Here is a 19,581-nt window from a genome sequence, read left to right as displayed (position 1 = left end):
TTCTTTCTTTCAACTTTTGTTTTTTGCAAGACTAGAATAGTCATCCTTCCTTCCTTCCTTCCTTCCTTCCTTCCTTCCTTTCTTTCCCTCCCTCCCTCCCTCCTTCCTTCCTTCCTTTTTATTTCTTTCTCTTTATCTTTCCTCCCTTCCTTCCTTCTTTTCTACCTGTCTTCCTTCTTTCTTTCTTTCTTTCTTTCTTTCTTTCTTTCTTTCTTTCCTTCTGTTGTTTTTTGCAAGACTAGAATAGTCATCTCCCTGTCTTCCTTCCTTCCTTCCTTCCTTCCTTCCTTCCTTCCTTCCTTCCTTCCTTCCTTCCTTCCTTCCTTCCTTCCTTCCTTCCTTCCTTCTTTCTTTCTTTTCTTTGTTTTTATTTTTTTTCTTTCTTTTTTCACAGTCTGTATTCACTTATGGAGAAGGAGAAAACAAAAATGCCAAACTCAAGGCAGAAATACTACAGGGTAGTATGTGGCACGAGTACAGAAATACAATATGTGCTGGTGATACTTTGCTGTGTAAAGCAGTAATTCCAAGCTCTCTTCCCTTTTAAGGTAGCTTCTTCCAAAATCGCCCTTAATATTTATCTAACAATTTGAGAATTTATCTCTGTTCACTCAACCCTCGGCGTTGATGTTAAGAAACGACATTTAAACAAAAAAAGGGAAAGAAATGGTTAAACAGTTTTTTTTTTCCACTGTTCTGCTCAAAACAGTTAAAAATAGATCTTGTACATTTCGGTCCAACAAATTCTGCATGGCTATTTACAAATTAGGAGAAGAAATGTTCCTAATAGTAAACAGGAACATTCTTCCCGCAGTTCAGTCCAAAGTTTGCCATTCAAAATGTTTAGGAGTGAGTCACGAGAACTGGAATTTGAAGACAGAATGTACAACAGCTAAATGAAATCTAATTGAGGAATGAAACAGGGTGTTTGTATGCCAAAGTGCTTCTGTGGTAATGTTCAGGGCCGTTTCATAAATTTAGTCACAAGGCACTGTTTGGGGAACACAGGATGGTTTGACAAACTGGACTCAGCTAGAAGAGGTCTTCATTTTGCTTGTTCTGCCCATTCCAGGTATAGGGATGAGATTTCTGATGGGCTGCTCTAAAGGTATGCAGATGGTTAATCTGGATGCACGCCCATGTTATACATTTTCGGAATGGGGGAAAACCTTATTCTTCTCCCACCTCTGTTCTGGGAGGGATGACGCGCATGTGAAGCTGTGTGGCAAGATCAGGATTGATGGAAGGAGGCTTCCTCGTAGGACTAATAAACTATTTGTAGTTCAGGGTTGAAATGAGGGGTCTTTGGTGCTCTCTGAGCTTGCTTGTTTTCTTGCAGATGTTTCATTACCCAACTAGGTAACATCATGAGTTCTAGAAGAGAATAAGGTTTCCAGAAAGAAGGAGAAGGAGAAGGAGGAGGAGAAGAAGAAGAAGAAGAAGAAGAAGAAGAAGAAGAAGAAGAAGAAGAAGAACGAAGAAGAAGAAGAAGAAGAAGAAGAAGAAGAAGAAGAAGAAGAAGAAGAAGGAGGAGGAGGAGGAGGAGGAGGAGGAGGAGGAGGAGGAGGAGGAGGAGGAGGAGGACTGTGAGGTCTTTGGTGCTCTCTGAGCTTGCTTGTTTTCTTGCAGATGTTTCTTCACCCAACTAGGTAACATCATCAGTTCTAGAAGAGAATGGGGTTTCCAGAAAGGAGGAGGAGGATTGTGAGGTCCTTGGTGCTCTCTGAGCTTTCTTGTTTTCTTGCAGATGTTTCATTACCCAACTAGGTAACATCATCAGTATTAACATGATGATGGTACCTAGTTTAGGTAATGAAATGTCTTCAACAAAACAACCAAGCTCAGAGAACACCAAGGACCCTTCTTCATAGGACTTTGTGAAGGTGGACAATGCAGAACCTGTCTGGTCTAGAAGGTCAATTTCTACATTGTCCACCTTCCCGTACTCCTATGAAGGAGCCCTTCTGTCATTCCTGATCTTGCCACGCAGTTTCACAAAAGTGTCATCCGTCTTCAACAGTACGAGAGCAGTCTCCCAGTACATGACGGGGACTGTCACAGAGGAAGAGGTGACTGACTTCTTCTCCAAAGCACCTGAGAGCAGGACAAGAGGTAATGGATGGAAAATCATGAAAGAGTCATCCATCCTAGAACTAAGGAGAAATTTCCTGACAGTAAGAACAAATAACCAATGGAATAGCTTCCTTCCTGGAGTTGTGGGTGCTCCATCCCTGAAGGTTTTCAAGAAGAGACTGGACAGCCATTTGACTGGGATGATGTAGGGCAGTGGTTTTCAACCTTTTTATACAACGACCCCAGTCATAAGGATGCGCCGTGCATGCGCGGCGGCGCCCCCTGAGGGGAAAAAATGGTGGATCGCGTTGTTTGGCGACCACCGTAAAATGGTCGTTCAACCCCAAATGGGGTCGCGACCCAAAGGTTGAGAACCGCTGGTGTATGGGATGGTGTAAGATCTCCTACCTTGAGCAGGGGGTTGGACCAGAAGACCTCCAAGGTCCATTCCAGCCCTATGATTCTATGTTGTACCCTCATATACATTTCTCCATTCCATTTTCCAATTGATTCTTGACATCCTGGGTCCTTGGAATGGGCTGTTGTTGACCAGGGGTGTATTTTGATCCTCCCTCCCTCGATATATTGACTCTGCTGAAATAGAATAGAGCTGGAAGGGACCTTGGAGGTCTTCTAGTCCAGCTGAATCAGGAGAACCTATACCATTTCAGAGAAATGGCCTTCTAATCTCTTCTTAAAGACTTCCAGTGTTGGAGCATTCACTGCTTCTGGAGGCAGGTTGTTCCACTGGTTAATTGTCCTCACTGTTAGGAAGTTTCTCCTTAAAATTCCAGGTTGCTTCTCTCTTTGGTCAGTTTCCAACCATTGTTTCTCATCCTGCCCTCTGGTGCTTTGGAGAGTAACGTGACCCCCTCCTCTTTGTGGCAGCCCCTCAAATACTGGAATACTGCTATCATGTCACCCCCGTTTCTTCTTTTCTTTAAACTAGCCAAACCCAAGTCCCGCAGCCGTCCTTCATATGTTTTAGTCCTACAACCCTTCATTTTGCTCTGAGCTTGCTGACGTTTTCCTCTTGTTTGACTGCTGCAAAGTTTTGACTGTCTGCGGAGTTGCATCGTTCTCTGACAAAGATGAGTCTGTAAGAGGCTCTTAGCTCTGACAGCTCAGGGAAGCAGCTTTTCTATAGAAGAGGCTGATGTCAGACAGGTCACCCAGTAAGGGCTCTTCCATTCATAGCCATTAAATGTCCCAGACACAAAATTACCTAGCTGGCTATTGTTGAAAACAGAAGGCAAGATGGATCTCCTCCAGCAGGCACTGGTAAAGATATGCCTTAAACAGCCCAGGAATTTGCATACAGTAGTGGCCAAAATGGTGGAAATCTTTTGGGAAAAGTGTACAGTAGAAATGCCACCTTTGGTTAAGTTTCCACCCATTTTTCTTCCAATTTCTTTATCACTGTAGCCTTGTTCACTTAATAATACTGTTTTACATCGCTTTCTGGGCAACCGGTCAACTCTTTGCACCATGACTTTGATTTTGTTATGTTTTACAAGCTCACTCAATGAAAGAACACAAAAAAACCCAACCAACTTGATAGCCATCGCATAACACACTGACCAATGTCCTCCTCTCTGCTTCAATACATGACATTGATAACTGGATCCTACTGTGATCTGATTGGCTCATTGCCAAAGCAAGATGACACCTGATTGGCTCTCCAAACATTCATGCTCATTGGCTACAATCAGATGAAAGAAAACTACTTGATATCGACCTAAGCAAGCTGTGCTCCCTTTTTCTGGCTATTTGGCTATAACTTTTCGCAGAATACAGTACAGATAATTGAACAAACTTTGTTGCATTACATTCTTGATTAAATTATTTTTCCACTGATATATAATTTGATGGTACTACTCCCCTCCAAAATGTGGTGTTATTATTAGCCATCCAACCTCAAAAATACACTTTTCCCAAAAGGTTTCCACAATTTTGGCCACTGCTGTAACTTCATGGATGTATCCATGCCATTTTTTTTTGGGGGGGGGGTTACATATTTATTAAATTGATATACTGCCCATTTCACTGTCACATGACTTTATACAGCTATACAGGAAAATTGATCTACTACTAGGTTTTTTTTAAAAATAAAATTCCAGTCCATGTTAAAGATCTGGGATTCCCTTGGTTCCAAGGAATAACAACAACAACAACAACAACAACAACAATAATAATGATAAAGTTGGAAGGGACCTTGGAGGTCATCTAGTCCAACCCCTTGCTCAGGCAAGAAACCCTATACCATTTCAGACAAATGGTTGTCCAGTCTCTTCTTAAAGATCTCCAGTGTTGGAGCATCCACAATTTCTGGAGGCAAGCCCTTTCACTGATGGATTGTTCTCAGCATCAGGAAATTTCTCCTTAATTCTAGGTTGGCTCTCCCTTTGATAACCCTTTTCCTGTCTTCACAAGCTTTGGAGAAGAGGTTCTCCCCCCCTCTTTTTTTGTGATAGTCCTTCAAGTATTGGAAGACTACCATCAAGTCATCCCTACTCTTTCACTTCATTAGACCAGACACATCTGGTTCCCTCAGTTGTTTATCAAAAAATCCCACTCATGCAAGAAGACTTGAATGAGGAGATCAGCTAAGAATTGAGAGACAGAGTGGTGGAAGGATATTGGGTTTGGTTCTCAACCTTTCTAATGCCGCGACCCCATAATACAGTTCCCCATGTTGTGGTGACCCCCAACCACTTATATATCACCAGGTGCCAGGGGCGTGGCCAAAGAAAAGGGGAAAAAAATGGCAGACAGCCTTGTTTGGCGACCCCCGTGAAATGGTTGTTCGACCCCAAATGGGGTCCCGACCCACAGGTTGAGAACCATTGGTTTAGACCAAAACCCAACTTCAGTCACTGCTCTGAAGCAGGTGCTCTTTCTCAGCCCAGCCTACTTTACAGGGCTGTGGTTGTGGATAACATTGAAGGAGCCATGAGCTCCTGAAGGAAAGCAAGAATCTGCTTTTGCCAACATGTTGATTAGCTCATTTGGGTAACTCAGTTAACCAGTTGAAAACAATTAACCAGTGGAACAGTTTGCCTCCAGAGGTTGTGGATGCTCCATCACTGGAGGTTTTTAAGAAGAGACTGGACAGTCATTTGTCTGAAAGGGTAGAGTCTCCTGCTTGAGCAGGGCACTGGACTAGAAGACCTCCAAGGTCCCTTCTAGCTCTATTCTATTCTAACATGTAAATAACAAATGCAAGGGCAGAAAAGGGCAAACTCCCACACTGCCGCTTGTAGCTACACAAACCTCTACACTCTAATTATAAAAACACTTGCACAACTCAGATCCCGCCATGGATGCATTTTATCTTAATTCTTGTTGTTTTCTGCAAATACAATAGAAACCCAAATATTCCTGAAACTACCTTCTATCAAACATCTGCAAACATCTCAGGATCTTTGCCCTTCTTAATGCTCTCCATATTATGTGTGAAGAAGAAACGACTAAACCTTGTGATGTTGAGCTTTCGACTTAATCCTCTGAATTTTAATTGCTTTGTAATTATCTTTTTTTTGTACTTTTTTTTAAATTACGTTGTAAGCCAAGTTGTTGTATCAGTGAGATCAGGGAGTATAAAAAAATTTAATAAATGGAAGATTCCGATCAGCAACCTTGAAGGAGGTCGATTTAGTTCGCTTCCTACACGGGTTCAACTTTAGTTGTCTCTCTCTTCCACAGAGGATCTCAAAGGAAAGAAAGAGAGAGAGAGAAAAAACACCACCTGGTTTTAACTGCCATCCGTTGTTTAATCTCTGGGAACCATCCAAGTCTTTCTTTGACAAGGTCCCCTGAGATAAAACTGGCACACGTTGCTCAGCACGTGTGACAAGCCCTAAGTGTGGTTTACCAGCCAATGTCTCAACCCCTGCCCATGTGCCTAGGAAACAGCCATCTGTGGTTTGTTTGAAGCATATTCTTGTAGGCAGGAGTCTAGCTGATTAGCAACCTCTCCATTGTCAGTGTAAGGCAAACCACAGGGACAATTTCTGATTAGATGGCTCTGGCAATGCAGTGTTCCAATATCTCAGGGGCTGCCCCAAAGAAAAGGAGTCAAGCTCTTCTCCAAAGCACCTGGAGGCAGGACATGAAGCAATGGATGGGAACTAATCAAGGAGAGAAGCAACCTAGAACTAAGGAGAAACTTCCTGACAGCGAGAACAATTAACCAGTGGAACAACCTGCCTCCAGAAGCGGTGAATGCTCCAACACTGGAAGTTTTTAAGAAGAGACTGGACAGCCACTTGTCTGAAATGGTATAGGTTTTCCTGCTTGAGATGGGGGTTGGACTAGATGACCTCCAAGGTCCCTTCCAACTCTGTTATTCTATTTATTCGAATACAGCAATTGCTTTGAGATGTTCATCCTCCATTCATCGGCAGCTTTTGAATTCTCTTTGAGCTACAGGCACGGAGTCAGTGGCTTCAAAGGTTATCAGAAAACTGAGCTACATCTTTCCTTTTTTTTCTACATCTGGGTTAATGAACAAAGACCTCCTTGCCCCAAGAAGCTTGCACTTGTTCCCCACATCTGGGAGAGGCAGCCTTAAGAGAGAAACGTTGCAAACAGTGGGCTGTCTGGCTCCTTTTAATTGGCCAATTCACTACAGTTTGGGGGCAAATACGCTGGGCGAACCCTCAACCAACTAAGCGAACGTTGGAAAAGTGCCCAAGTGAACAACATCCGTCTGCAGTTGTACCCAAGCTTTTTTTTTTTTTTTTTGGTTTTGTTTTCTTCCAGGAAGCGGAGCAAAATGCACACAAGCACAGCCTCCAGTTACAAGCTAGCGAGAACTCTGGCACGCTAAGAAGGTTTCAACCCCCCCAAAAAATGTTTGCACACCTTCCCATATGGAAGCTAAAAGTCCCTGCACTTGTTATGTCTAGCTTGCTGTCAAGAGAGATGCAAAAATTCAGCTCTCTTGTTTCTAAATAAAACCCTTCAAAGGCGTATGCGTTTGTGTTTCTTTTCTTTTCATTTTTTTTTTTTTTTTTGCTGCCTCCAAAGGACTGCAAAGGCTCCTGTTATTATGTTTATTTACCCAACCGGCGGCCAAATGACGAAGCCAAACCAGAAAGGTCAGTTTGAAGCAAGAACGAAACATTTGCTGGACGGAATCCGACCAAAGAAAGAATAACTCCAATCTCTCCTTAAAAATTGAGTTTCTCTCACGGTAAGCCAGAATAGCTAACAGTCTTCCCATGCATGACTTTTTAACCACTTGCCTAGAGTAGGCTCAATCTATCAAGTTTCTCTTTCATTCAACATTTCTTTTAACAGAGTTTCAAAAATAACCGGCTAGCCCCTTGGAAAGGGAGCGGAAAAAGGAAAGAAGAAAAGCAAGAAAGGTAGGATTTGGAAGGAGAAAAACCAAAAAATCTGTCCTTACCCTCATGGCTTTCTGGAGTATGTACATAGGTTTTCTGGCACGTATCACCCCCCTGGTTAGCCCAGCATCGTAGTCTCAGCCTAAGAAGAGAAGGAATGAGAGAGCAGCTAGCTCTCTCTCTCTCTTCCCGTCCAGCAACTCTTCCCGCCAGCTCAGATCTAAAATAACAAAGCTTGCAAAGCATCCCATTTCCAGACTGGCTCTGACGTCAGCAGCTGACACAGCACACTGTTAGCTGAGTGGAGGCTTGTCGGATTCAAAAGGAGCGCTGGTTGACCCCGTCTGTCTTTTGTGCCAGCCTTGGATTATTATTATCTTTGTTTTTAAAGAAAAGGCCTCTTCTCAGCTCTCCTTTTTGGAAAGAAATGGGTTGGGGATATGCGGCACTCTGGCTCCTGGATTTTTCCTTGAGTTTTTGCTAGCTCGAAAGGCCAGGAGAGGGTGATAAGGATATAAGGACCCAGTTGCTGCCTGGAAGTTACGTAACAAGAACATACAGGCGGTCCCCAAACTTACAACCACAGCTGAGCCCAGCATGGATGTTGCTAAGTGAAACATGTGCTAAGTGAGCTTTGACCCACCCCCCTTGTTACGACTTTCCTTGCGACTGTTTTTTCAGTGAAACGTTAAGATTGTTAAGTTAGCTGCAAAAACTGATCTGATTTTTTTTCCAGGGCCGTTGTAACTTTGAAGAGTCACCAAATGGCTACCTGTAACAGAGTTGGAAGGGACCTTGGAGGACTTCTAGTCCAACCCATGCTCAGGCAGGAAGCCCTATACCATTTCAGACCGATGGCTGCCCAATCGCTTCTTCAAAACCTCCAGTGTTGGAGCATTCACCACTTCTGGAGGCAGGTTGTTCCACTGGTTAATTGTTCTCTCTGTCAGGAAGTTTCTCCTTAGTTCCAGGTTGCTTCTCTCCTTGATTAGTTTCCACCCGTTGCTTCTTGTCCTGCCTTCAGGTGCTTTGGAGAATAGCTTGACTCCCTCTTCTTTGGGGCAGCCCCTGAGATATTGGAATCCTGCCATCATGCCTCCCCTTGTCCTTCTTTCCCCCCTGATTAGACATACCAAATTCCTGCAATTACATCCCTAGGATAGCTGGTAGTGTCCCCTTCAACAATGTTGGAACTTTTGAATCAAGGAGAACATTTTAGAAACTGTAGTTCTTCCCTAAGGAATGAGGATTATGGAGCATGCCGAAACATAGGAAAACTAAAAGATGATGTAAGCAACAAAAGCTTTCCAATCTCCTCTCCTTCTTCCTCGCCCATCCCATCCTATCTGTTATGTCTTACAGGGTTGTTAGTGATGGGACAATATTCTTAAGAGGCACCACTCTTAAGAGAAGACAAAATTCATTCAAACTTCCCCACGAATGGGTCCCCTGAAAGCTCTAAATTTATTCTGTTTTAAGTCCCCATGTCACTAATTTTTAGAGGGGTGAAGTCCAGCTCTGTGTTTCTAAGGAGGTTCTCAGTCATCCAGGTCATGTTTTTTTTTTTTTTTTTACAAAGCAACTGGACTTTCTGTTTTTTTTTTTTAATTGAAAAAGTTTTATTGACAATTAACAAAAAAAATTTAAACCCACAAACCCTCCCCACCCCCACCCCCTAGCCCCCCCACTTCCCAGAGCCGAGTACAGGGTTATTACAAACATATTAAACAAAATCTAATTAAATTTAAGAAATTATACAATAACTAAATTCCTACTTAACCCTTAACTCCCTTTAAACCTCAATATCATAATATTATAAACAAATCCATTTTAAAACAATGATAAAGAACCATAAAAACAGTAAATAAACTAAATAATTTCCATTATAAAATACTATTAATAATAATTATTATTTAAAATTTAATCATAAAATAAATGAAACTTTTTAGTTCCATATTTAACCTGAATATAATCTGTCCATCTTCTCCATACCATAATATTTCTTACTTGTGTATGATCCTTTAAATAAGAAAAAATTTAGCCAGTTCTGCTAAGTTAGAAACCTTAAGTGTCCATTCTTCTATAGTAGGCAACGAATCTTTCTTCCAATATTGACCTACCAATAGCCTTGCTGCTGTTACTTCCTGGTTTTTCTTTGAAGACCTAAACGCATGGCACAACACCTCAGGACAAAAGTCAGCAGTCCATCTGCATTTAAAAGACAAAGGCCACTTTTTTGAAGACAGCAAAGTCCACATTTTGGACAGAGAGGATTAAACGGTTTGAAAGAGGGGTCAAAGAGGCCATCTGTGTCAAAACTGAATAGAGGGGAAGGGATACAACATCATCTATCTCCAGTCCATAACACAAATCCTTTCAGCAGTTCCAAGAAGGCTCCACACCCATTTGCACCACTCAGGTGACCCTGAGGACACAGGTAAACCTCCAAATGGCCTCAAGGACTCTCTAAAACATTGGTTTTCAACCTTTTTAATGCCGCGACTCCCAACCGATCGTAAGTCGAAGACTACTCAACCGGTCGTAAGTCGAGGACTACTCAACTGGTGCAGCACCGTTTGCAGAATGGAACTTTTTGGGGGGCTCAGCAGGGCAGAGACAGCCTGGACAATTCCTATTGGCTTTGGAAAGCCAATAGAACTAGACTCTATTCAAGAGAGTCTATTCTATTGGCTTTCAAAAGCCAATAGAATAAAAGGGAGTAGCACGGCTAAGGAAAAGGGGGAAAAATGGCGGACTGCATTGTTTGGCGACCCCCGTGAAATGGTTGTTTGACCCCAAATGGGGTCCTGACCCACAGGTTGAGAACCACTGCTCTAGAAGAAGGCGAATGAGCAGCTGTCTGCAAGGAATGTAAATCCTTCCCTTCCCCACCATCCAGTCAGAGCTGAAGAAGCTTCTTGGATGAGAAGCGAAACATCTTCAAAGAAAAACAAAGTCCAGTTGCCTCGTGTAAAAAAAAAAAAAAGCATTTTTGGGCCAGCTCTGTGTGTTTATTTAGAAAGGAGGACTACATTCCATGCATTTACATCCAGGGAAATGTAGTATGAGTCTGAAAGACTAGTGTGCTGGAAGTTGCCCCAAATATTTACAACAAATTTGTGGCTTTGAAATAGGACAGGGGTGAAATGCCGCTAAGAGATATTTGGAGCCATTGGTATTTTGGGAATCCCAATTTAGCCACGTTCCTCTTTCTGCTATGCATTCAAGATTAATATTTATGTGTATTTAATATTTATGTGTATTTATGTGTATTTATATGCAAGGCTGTGGATATACACGTATATATGCATATATTACATCTATATGTGTGTGATGTACGTGTACACATTTTGAGAGCAGGCAACAGAATTTCATTTTTCATGTGTGCCAGTATGCCCACAGTAAAACATGACAATAAAGGTTATTTTAATCTTAATCTTTTGATTTAAGTAAGGTCAAAATTGCCAATTGTTTTTCTGTGCCTTGGTGAAATTCACTGTGTTAGGGACGTTTGCTTCTAAAAACGTGCATATTTGAGCATAATTGGATGCCTCTTAGTGGCGTCCACTGCTTGAATTCTTGGCATCCTTGGTGTAAATCTGATAAAGAACTATGACTTGGAAATTAAAGGACTTTTCGGCTTGTTATAAAGAAACCTTGCGGAGGAGGGGGGGAAAGGGTCACATGATTAATTTTTCATCTTGAATGTTCCTGGTTGGAGAAGGACACAACTGCCTGTTGTGCTTTCCTCTGGCTGTGTAAAGGTCAGGGTTTTTACTTCCATCTAAAAGGGACTTTTCTTAACTTTGTGCTTGATAAAGAAGCAGGATTTTCAAGTGAGACGGCGACTGAGAACAAAGAGCATTTTCATCGCAACGATATCTACGTCCTTGGCTTGCGGCTTTGAAAACTGTGGGCCAGAATATCTACTTTCTACGCCTGCCTTATTGTGAAGCTGTCCATTCAAGGTGCAAGAGACACCTTGGAATGGAAACTGATGAAGATCATCTGAGGCCACTATTAGTATTGGTAATACCGATTTGGTAATATAGCGCTCTGGATGTTGTTCTCCCTGGAAAAGGCTAGAGATTAAATTGGAGCCTTTCTGATCCAGCTCACAACCGAGCTATTCAGGCTAAGTAGTCTTATAATAAAATGAAAAAAAAAAAAAAATTACATGGCTTAGGAAAAAGGAGAGGGAAGGGGAATGAGGAGGAGAAAGAGGAGGAGGAGAAGGAGAAGGAGAAGAATTAGAATTGGGTTGGGACTTTATTATTTGGGATGAATTACTTATTGATTTGTTAAATTAAATTGATAGAACTTCTCAAGTCTCTCAACTCTGGATGGCTTACAATAAAAACAACTTTTTTTAAAAAAAAAAAAACCTCTAACAAGATGATCTGCGTGAAGTGATTAATTTTATAATCCCCACCACCACCACCACCACCACCAAAGTCTCCTCATCTTAGGACTTAGGGAAGTGCCAGGTCTTCGAGGCTTACTCAAAAGAAGGACATTGTGGGCTGACTATGCCAGTTAATACATTTTAAGCACACCTGTAGTAACAACAGGCATCTAAGCCTAGTTCAACTGACATTATGCTCCAGTTTTCTATTACCTTGACTCGAGGCTTTGATTTCCTGCTAAGTCATCAAGACACGGGCTGTAAAATCTACCTTGTCTTGGCTGATCTCAAAAACCTAACACCGGATAGCACACCACTAGGAAATCCAAAACAAAAACAATCTGGGAGAATACGGTAGCCCAACTACAGAGTTGCATCCATACTGTAGAAGGAACTCACCTGGAGGATACTTGCAATGTAAACACTGTGACCAGGTGAAGAACTGTTTTTTGTTGTTGGGTAAAGACAAGCCGTCTTTGAGAAGAATTTGATGCCTCTCTTAAAGGGCTCTGTGACCTGGACTGTCCAAATAAGGAGGCAGTCAAGAACATAGCAAGAACAGGGTGTTGCTGGAAGTCAGGAAGAACTTGCTTGGTGAGTCAATTTTGTTTGGCCTTGGTTGCGTGCCAATTTTTTTTTTTTTGTTCTTTTCAGTTAATGCACCTTCTGTTGCTTAGCGTTCCTTTTACAAACTACTATGCTCTGTTTAGTTTGACAATCTATGACTAATACTCGGGCCATTTAGTGCAGTATTTATGCTGTTAAATGCCAATCATATGATGTTTCAACAACAGCTAAAAGTACTTGGCAGTTACGGCTGGGCTCCCATTTCACGCCGACCTGTGCTTTGTAGAATAAGCCACAGTGGGCTGTGATGACATTCACCAAGTTATAAAACCACACATTGTATGGTTCTCCTTCCCCCCCCCCCAGGCAACTTTTTAAGCACAGGAGATGTCAGCTGTGCTTTGTTGCAGCTTTGTGGCTGGTGTGCTTGGTAAACATGCTTCTTGGTCATGAACAGCATGCAAAGCGAGGAGCAAGTTAATTAATGTCTAGCATTAAGTCTGAATTTAATTCGAAGTGGTTCTCCTGCGTTGTAAAAGATTGGGGGCTTGTTTTCTCAAAACCAAGACCGTTTATTTGTGGTTTGCAATTTACACAGTTCTGTAGGTGCTTTCTGATGAGTAAGCTCCACTGAGTGAAACAGGGAAATATTTCTGATATATGCAGGCATAGAAATTATCCCAAAGGTGCTTTTCTAAAGCACTTTCTGGGTTTTTTTCCTCGAAAACATTTTGCTTCTCATGCAGGAAGCTTTTTCAGTTCAGAACTGAAGAAGGACTGAACTAAAGAAGCTTCTTGGATAAGAAGTGAAATGATTGCTTCCAGTTTTGGTTACCATGATATGAAAAAAGATACTCTGAAAAGAGTGCAGAGAAGAGCAACAAAGAGGATCAGGGGACATAGGAAGAACAGTTGCTGGAATTATCTACTTTAATGAAGAGAAGGGACCAGGAGTGACATGATAGCAGGGTTTTAATTTGTGGGGTTTTGCCAGAAAGAAGAGGGGGTCAAGCTATTCTCCAAAGCATCTGAGGGCAGAAAAAGAAGCGACGGATGGAAACTAGTCAAGGAGAGAAGCAACCTAGAACTAAGGAGGAATTTCCTGACAGTGAGGACAATTAACCAGTGGAACAACTTGCCTACAGAAGTTGTGGATGCTCCAACCCTGGAGATTTTTAAGAAGCGATTGGACAACCATTTGACTGAAATGGGATAGGTTTTCCTGCTTGAGGAGAGGGTTGGACTAGAAGACCTCCAAGGTCCCTTCCAACTGTTATTCTGTTATTTCAAGGAAAAAAACCAAGAAAGTCTTTTGAGAAGCACCTTTGACCCATATGATTGAGAATCTCCACAGTCTTAGAAATTGTGGCACAGGTTTACATTAAGTAGGTTTCCTGTATCCTACTGCCACAAATGCATACCTAGTTGCACACAAACACACATACAACCCTATACATAAAATGTGTGATATATAAGTATAGATCACACGCAACTAATGGTAACTAACTAACAAACAAAAAAAATAGTACCCACATTTTGTCAATATTCTTCTCTCTGTTCTATAATGATTTTCTTTTTTCAGTAAAGTAGGAGAAGATGAAGTAAGATAATTGCTGGAAGTCAAATATAAATTGGAGGTTGAATTACAGTGTGCTGCATGCAATTTACTTAGAGGTACTTGGATAAATTGCATGCCTGATTCCGATAAAAGTGTAACAAGTAATTACAACAGCATCAATTTACATTCTTCCAACCTAGGCTGCTTTCTTAATTACAAAGGAAATAACTCTGACATATGCCATTTACATCCTTTTATTAAATACATAGGGCAATTTTTAGACTTGTTTTGTAACCTCTGGCTTTTATAGAATGTGATGCCTGCCTGGAGCTGATGCTCAGGTTAATCCTTGGTGAAAAACATGGCTATTTATCGGATGTTGCAGTTCTTAGCAAGACAAAAAAGGAATTAATTTGGGGGCTGGAAATTCCAAGATGTATTTTGGGAGATACATTTAAATACCTGTCTTTTTAAGCATCTTCTATCATCTATCTAATACTATCTATTGCTCCTTCCTTCCTTCCTTCCTTCCTTCCTTCCTTCCTTCCTTCCTTCCTTCCTTCCTTCCTTCCTTCCTTCCTTCCTTCCTTCCTTCCATCTATCCATCCATCCATCCATCCATCTCTGTTTATCTATCTATCTATCTATCTATCTATCTATCTATCTTTCTTCCATCCATCCATCCATCCATCCATCCATCCATCTTCTATGATCTATTTAATATATCTATTCCTTCCTTCCTTCCTTCCTTCCTTCCTTCCTTCCTTCCTTCCTTCCTTCCATGTACTATCATCTATCTAATACTATTTATTCCATCCATCCATCCATCCTCCCATCCATCCATTTAGATGGATAGATTGATATATATATTTCGAGGGAAGCTTCATTGAGACATACGTTAAACATTCAAATACACATTTTCATCTTTTAATCACTGTAGGAATAATAATAATTAAAAACCTCAAAGAAACACTGTCAGCTTTGGAAGATGATTCAGCCAGGAAGCATATTCAGATGAACTAATTCTTCTTTGTTGTAAGGTTGCATTAACAGGGTCTTGCCAGTCTGAAAGCACATATCATCCCTCGTCACCTTTACAGCCCAAAAAATTAGGAAGGGTATATTCACCACACCCACGGTCCTTCTACAGCTAGGAAGCTGCTTCTTAACTTATCTTTTCCTTGACTGTGTGACTCTTCCCTCATCCCCCAAGGTCATTCTCACATACCGTTACAAACACAGAAAGCAACACACTTGTAACAAAGTACAGTAATACTGAAAGGATGACACACATTTAGTGACAGCCTCATGCCAAGAACAACTCAATATTTGCATCACAACTTCTGATGTAAGTAAGTGATCACCATGATACATGGATCATCTCTTATCTTCTCTTGGGTGTCCATGGACATGGGCTAGATAGATAGTTTTGCAATAGTGGCAAATATCTGCAGTTTGGGTGTAGCATGAGGATGAAGTTGCATTCTCCGAGCTTGTGGGTTGGTTTCCGAATGTTTCATTACCAGGATAGGCTAGGTAATACCTTCAGTAGAGTTTAGTTGTCTAGTAGTCTCTACCCACACCGACACCAAATAGCACCAGTTCGATTGGAGCAACCCAAAAACCATCGGCCAGGGTACCACCCACCACGCTTGTGAGTTCATCAAAGTCCTGACACTCCACAAGCACTTCCATCCACAGACACATCAACCCACAGCCAGCCTTTGAACCCCTCAGGATCCAAATCAACCACACAGCCCACCAAAGACAGCACTGAGCCTCAACCCACCCATGCAAGCCCCCTTTCCCTTCCCACCAACAGTTCACCTCCTAATGACCCTGATCTGACGTAACCTCCCCATTGCAAGACCCATCACAAGACCCTCACTAATGGCCCACACCTGACCCATCACATGAGCCTCACGTGACACACCCACACCTGAAGCCCTTATAAACAGAAGAACATGGACATCCCCTAAAGTCAGTGGTGGGATTCAACCGGTTCACACCGGTTCGGTCGAACTGGTAGCTAAATTTTTTTGCATTCGGAGAACCGGCTGGCTTCCAGAAGTCCCGTCTAGGCCTCGGAAGCCTGGAGGAGGCCTCCCAGGCCTAGAACGGCCCACCAGAAGTGCATGGATACCACTTCTGGAAGTCTGTTCTGGGCCTCCGAGGCCTAGAACGGCCCACCAGAAGTGTGTGGATGCCACTTCCAGAAGTCTGTTCTAGGCCTGAGAGTCCTCCCAGGCCTAGAACAGCCCACCAGAAGTGCATGGATACCACTTCCAGAAGTCCATTCTAGGCCTTGTAGGCCCAGGCCTGCATCAAATAAGAGAACCGGTTGTTCAGGTATTTGAATTCCACCACTGTCTAAACTCCTCTGAAGATGTTACCCAGCCTGGTAACGAAGTGTTCGGACACCAACCCACAAGCTGTAGAATGAACATCCACCCTCACAGATAGATTTATCCATCTCTGTAGCTTGGCCATGCTGGAAAAGAGAATGTTATGGAGAAATAGCATCGAAACTAGGTCATACTAAACCAGTGGTTCTCAACCTTTCTAATGCCGCGACCCCATAATACAGTTCCCCATGTTGTGGTGACCCCCAACCACTTATACATCACTGGGTGCCAGGGGCGTGGCCAAAGAAAAGGGGGAAAAATGGTGGACAGCCTTGTTTGGCGACCCCCGTGAAATGGTCATTCGACCCCAAATGGGGTCCCGACCCACAGGTTGAGAACCACTGTACTAAACTATTTTCAGAGAGTGTGGTTAGCATTAGGCAAGCTTTCCTCTTTTGAAATATTTTTGCACTCTCATTCTAAAAACGGGGGATGTCGTTGGTTACCTCATCTTTTAATGCCATCCACCATAATGCTTTATTTCAGATTTGAATGTGTTGAACCCAAGTTCAATCAGTTCAGGATGTTGTTATGTGTTGAATGTCTCTCTTACGTAACGGTGAAACATGTCCATAAAAAGAACATTCTTGAAATGTTTTCATCGGCATGCTTTTATGCATTTTGCTTGCTAATATCACCTCAAGTCTGGTTCTTTGGGTGTGGTACAGTAGCAGAAAGTAGAAACACCTGAGTTAATTTCAACACAGTAGATACTCTCTTGGCATCCAGGTTTGTCTCGCCTAACCTACAGCCCAGCTTCAGCATCCAATGCTTGCAAATATGACCCGGCAGAGCCTCAGACAGGCTAAAATCCATAAATTATTGTGCAGCTAAATGCAGAGTCATCAAATTAAAGCAGACATGTCAAACATGCGATGTCACGTGACGTCGCGCAATGTATCGGGACAGTTTTGCCATTGCCAGCAATGGGGTAGGCGTGGCTTCCATGTGATGCATCCGGCCTGCGGGCTAGCAGTTTGACACTCCTGAGTTAAAGTTTCTAATCTATAAGAACTTTCTCACATTGGGTCTTCCAAGGACACCCCATGATCTACCAGGTATTCTGACTCATTAGTTTATCTGTGTAGAGCTCAATCTATTTCAGACATGTCAAACACAAGGCCCGGGGGCCAGATCTGGCCTGCAAAGTGGTTTCATGTGGCCCACGAAGCCATCCTGGAAACAGTGAGGGAATGGCCCCTGCTGCCTTGGCCCTGGCCCAGGCCGGCCGGGAGCCAATGTACAATTTTGTGGCAGTCATCTATGCTGAAACGCATTCAGTCTTAGCTCCACAAGGCCGTCTAGAAACAGCGAGGAACCAGCCCCTGCTGTGTCAGCCCCGCTCCCTGGGTGCATGCTGGAGAGGTGTCACCCTTTGTGAGGAATGAAGAAATGGACCATGCCTTGGCACTTGCCCCGGTCCCACCCCTTTCTGCCAGAGACCCTCAGATCTGTCCCACTCCTGTCCAGGCCCCCACAGGCACCCTTGACACAAACAATGTAGAGCTGGCCATGCCCACCCAGTAGGCCACACCCACTCCATCCATGCCCACCCAATAGGCTGCACCCACCCTGGCCACACCCCCCCCGAGGGCAACCGCAATGCTGATGTGGCCCTCAATGAAATTGAGTTTGACACCCCTGCTCTATTTTATTGTTCTCTGCCTGTAATACAGGAATCTCCCCAGACTGGCAATTTTGCATGGGAAAGACCAGAATAGGCTCAAAGGCATTCAGGGGACTCAGAACATCTTAACCCTCTTATGTTTATGAAGTGAGTCTAGGCTTAGTCTAGTTTTCCCAACTAGCAGGGGGTTGGATTAGAAGACCCCCCCCACAAGGTCCCTTCCAACTCTGTTTTTCTGTTATTCTGTTAACTCGCTCTCTCACGTTGTCCCAGGGAATCAATTTCAATATGCTATTTTCTCCCGCTTCAGGAAAACGTCTTGCTTTTTGCAGACAGCCAGTCAAGAAGCTCTCACACGTAGCTGAGTATTAGGTGGAGATGTTTTTAAATCCTATAGGTGCGGCATCATTTTCCAGAGCAGTTTTGGGGAACGGAATGCAAACCTTGTTCGGCCCAGCTCCCAAATTATTCAAGCAGACGTAAAAAAAAAAAAAAGTACTTCTATAACTGTCTGATTTGGTACAGGAAAGCTACAGACTCCAGTGTATAGTTAGAACTGCAGAAAAAACAAACAAACAATTGCAACTAGTCTGCCTTCTACTGAGGACCTGTATATTGCACGGGTCAGAAGGAGAGCTCAGAAAATATCTACAAACCACTCGCATCCTGGACATAAAATCTGTTTCAACTCCTCTCCTCAGGACAGCACTATAGGCATTGCGTGCCAAAACAGCCAGATACAAAAACAGTTCCCCCCCACCATGCCATCACTCTGCTAAACATCTAATTCCCACAGCATTGTCTCATATCTAAATATATTTCCCCATGTTGTATGGCTGTAGTATTATTGTCCTTCTCACCTTTCCTATTACCTACCCCTATTTTACCTTATGATTATCACTTGCTGGTTGTATCTTATGACTTAGGACTGTATCTTATGGTTTATGATTTATCACTTTGTTGCTTGTATGTACAGTACAATGAGAGCTTGTGCACCAGAGACAAATTCCTTATCTGTCCATTTACACTTGGCCAATAAAGAATTCTCTTCTCTTCTCTTCTCTTCTCTTCTCTTCTCTTCTCTTCTCTTCTCTTCTCTTCTCTTCTCTTCTCTTCTCTTCTCTTCTCTTCTCTTCTCTTCTCTCCCATTCCATTTTCTCTTTTCTCTTCTTTTTCTCCTCTCCTCTCCTCTCTTCTCCTCTCCTCTCCTCTCTTCTCTTCTCTTCTCTCTTCTCTTCTCGTCTCTTCCCTCCCATTCCATTTTCTCTTTTCTCTTCTTTTTCTCTTCTCTTCTCTTCTCTTCTCTTCTCTTCTCTTCTCTTCTCTTCTCTTCTCTTCCTTCCCTCCCATTCCATTCCATTCCATTCCATTCCACTCCATTCCATTTTCTCTTTTCTCTTCTTTCTCTCCTCTTCTATTCCATTCCATTCCTTGACATTCCTCAACAAAAAAAATCACAATTGCTCATAATTTGATTAGCAGTGTTTTGTTGAAGGTGTGGGTCCATGGGCCCTGCACCTTCAGCACCTGCTTATTTACAGATCACAAGAGAGCCGTAGGGTGTAAATAGAAAGTTAAAGGTTTACTTTGTCATC

At 42.7% G+C, this 19,581-nt stretch overlaps 1 protein-coding gene and 2 long non-coding RNA genes across 5 annotated transcripts in view; 2 read left to right on the top strand and 1 right to left on the bottom strand.

The window, feature by feature from the left end:
- The window catches only part of RASGEF1A (RasGEF domain family member 1A), a 188,223-nt gene that overhangs the window by 47,322 nt on the left and 121,320 nt on the right, over positions 1–19,581 (bottom strand). Inside the window, exon 1 of one of the 3 annotated variants that reach the window (XM_039340745.1) lies at positions 12,229–12,342. The exons of 1 other annotated variant lie outside the window; for it this stretch is intronic. Coding sequence is in view for 1 of the 2 variants with exons in the window: in XM_039340744.1 (XP_039196678.1) it covers positions 7,487–7,513 (27 nt within the window). In the remaining variant the exon portion in view is untranslated. Of the gene's footprint in view, positions 1–7,486; positions 8,096–12,228; positions 12,343–19,581 lie in introns of those variants that run through there. One more of the 3 variants, XM_039340744.1, reaches the window with a different exon arrangement.
- LOC120306826 lies at positions 6,317–8,199 on the top strand. Its single transcript, XR_005556398.1, has 3 exons — positions 6,317–7,270; positions 7,378–7,445; positions 8,161–8,199. It is a non-coding gene; the product is annotated as an uncharacterized LOC120306826 (long non-coding RNA).
- LOC120306827 overlaps positions 12,292–19,581 on the top strand; it is a 92,222-nt gene continuing 84,932 nt past the window's right edge. The window contains exon 1 of the long non-coding RNA XR_005556399.1: positions 12,292–12,423. This is a non-coding gene — a long non-coding RNA (uncharacterized LOC120306827). The remainder of the gene's footprint in view (positions 12,424–19,581) is intronic.

Source organism: Crotalus tigris, unplaced genomic scaffold (assembly GCF_016545835.1).
Source record: "Crotalus tigris isolate CLP2741 ecotype Arizona unplaced genomic scaffold, ASM1654583v1 scf7180000017753.6788120, whole genome shotgun sequence".
Classification (NCBI taxonomy): domain Eukaryota; kingdom Metazoa; phylum Chordata; class Lepidosauria; order Squamata; family Viperidae; genus Crotalus; species Crotalus tigris.
Note: the sequence above shows the minus strand (reverse complement) of the source record. Positions and strands in the feature narration are given on the sequence as shown.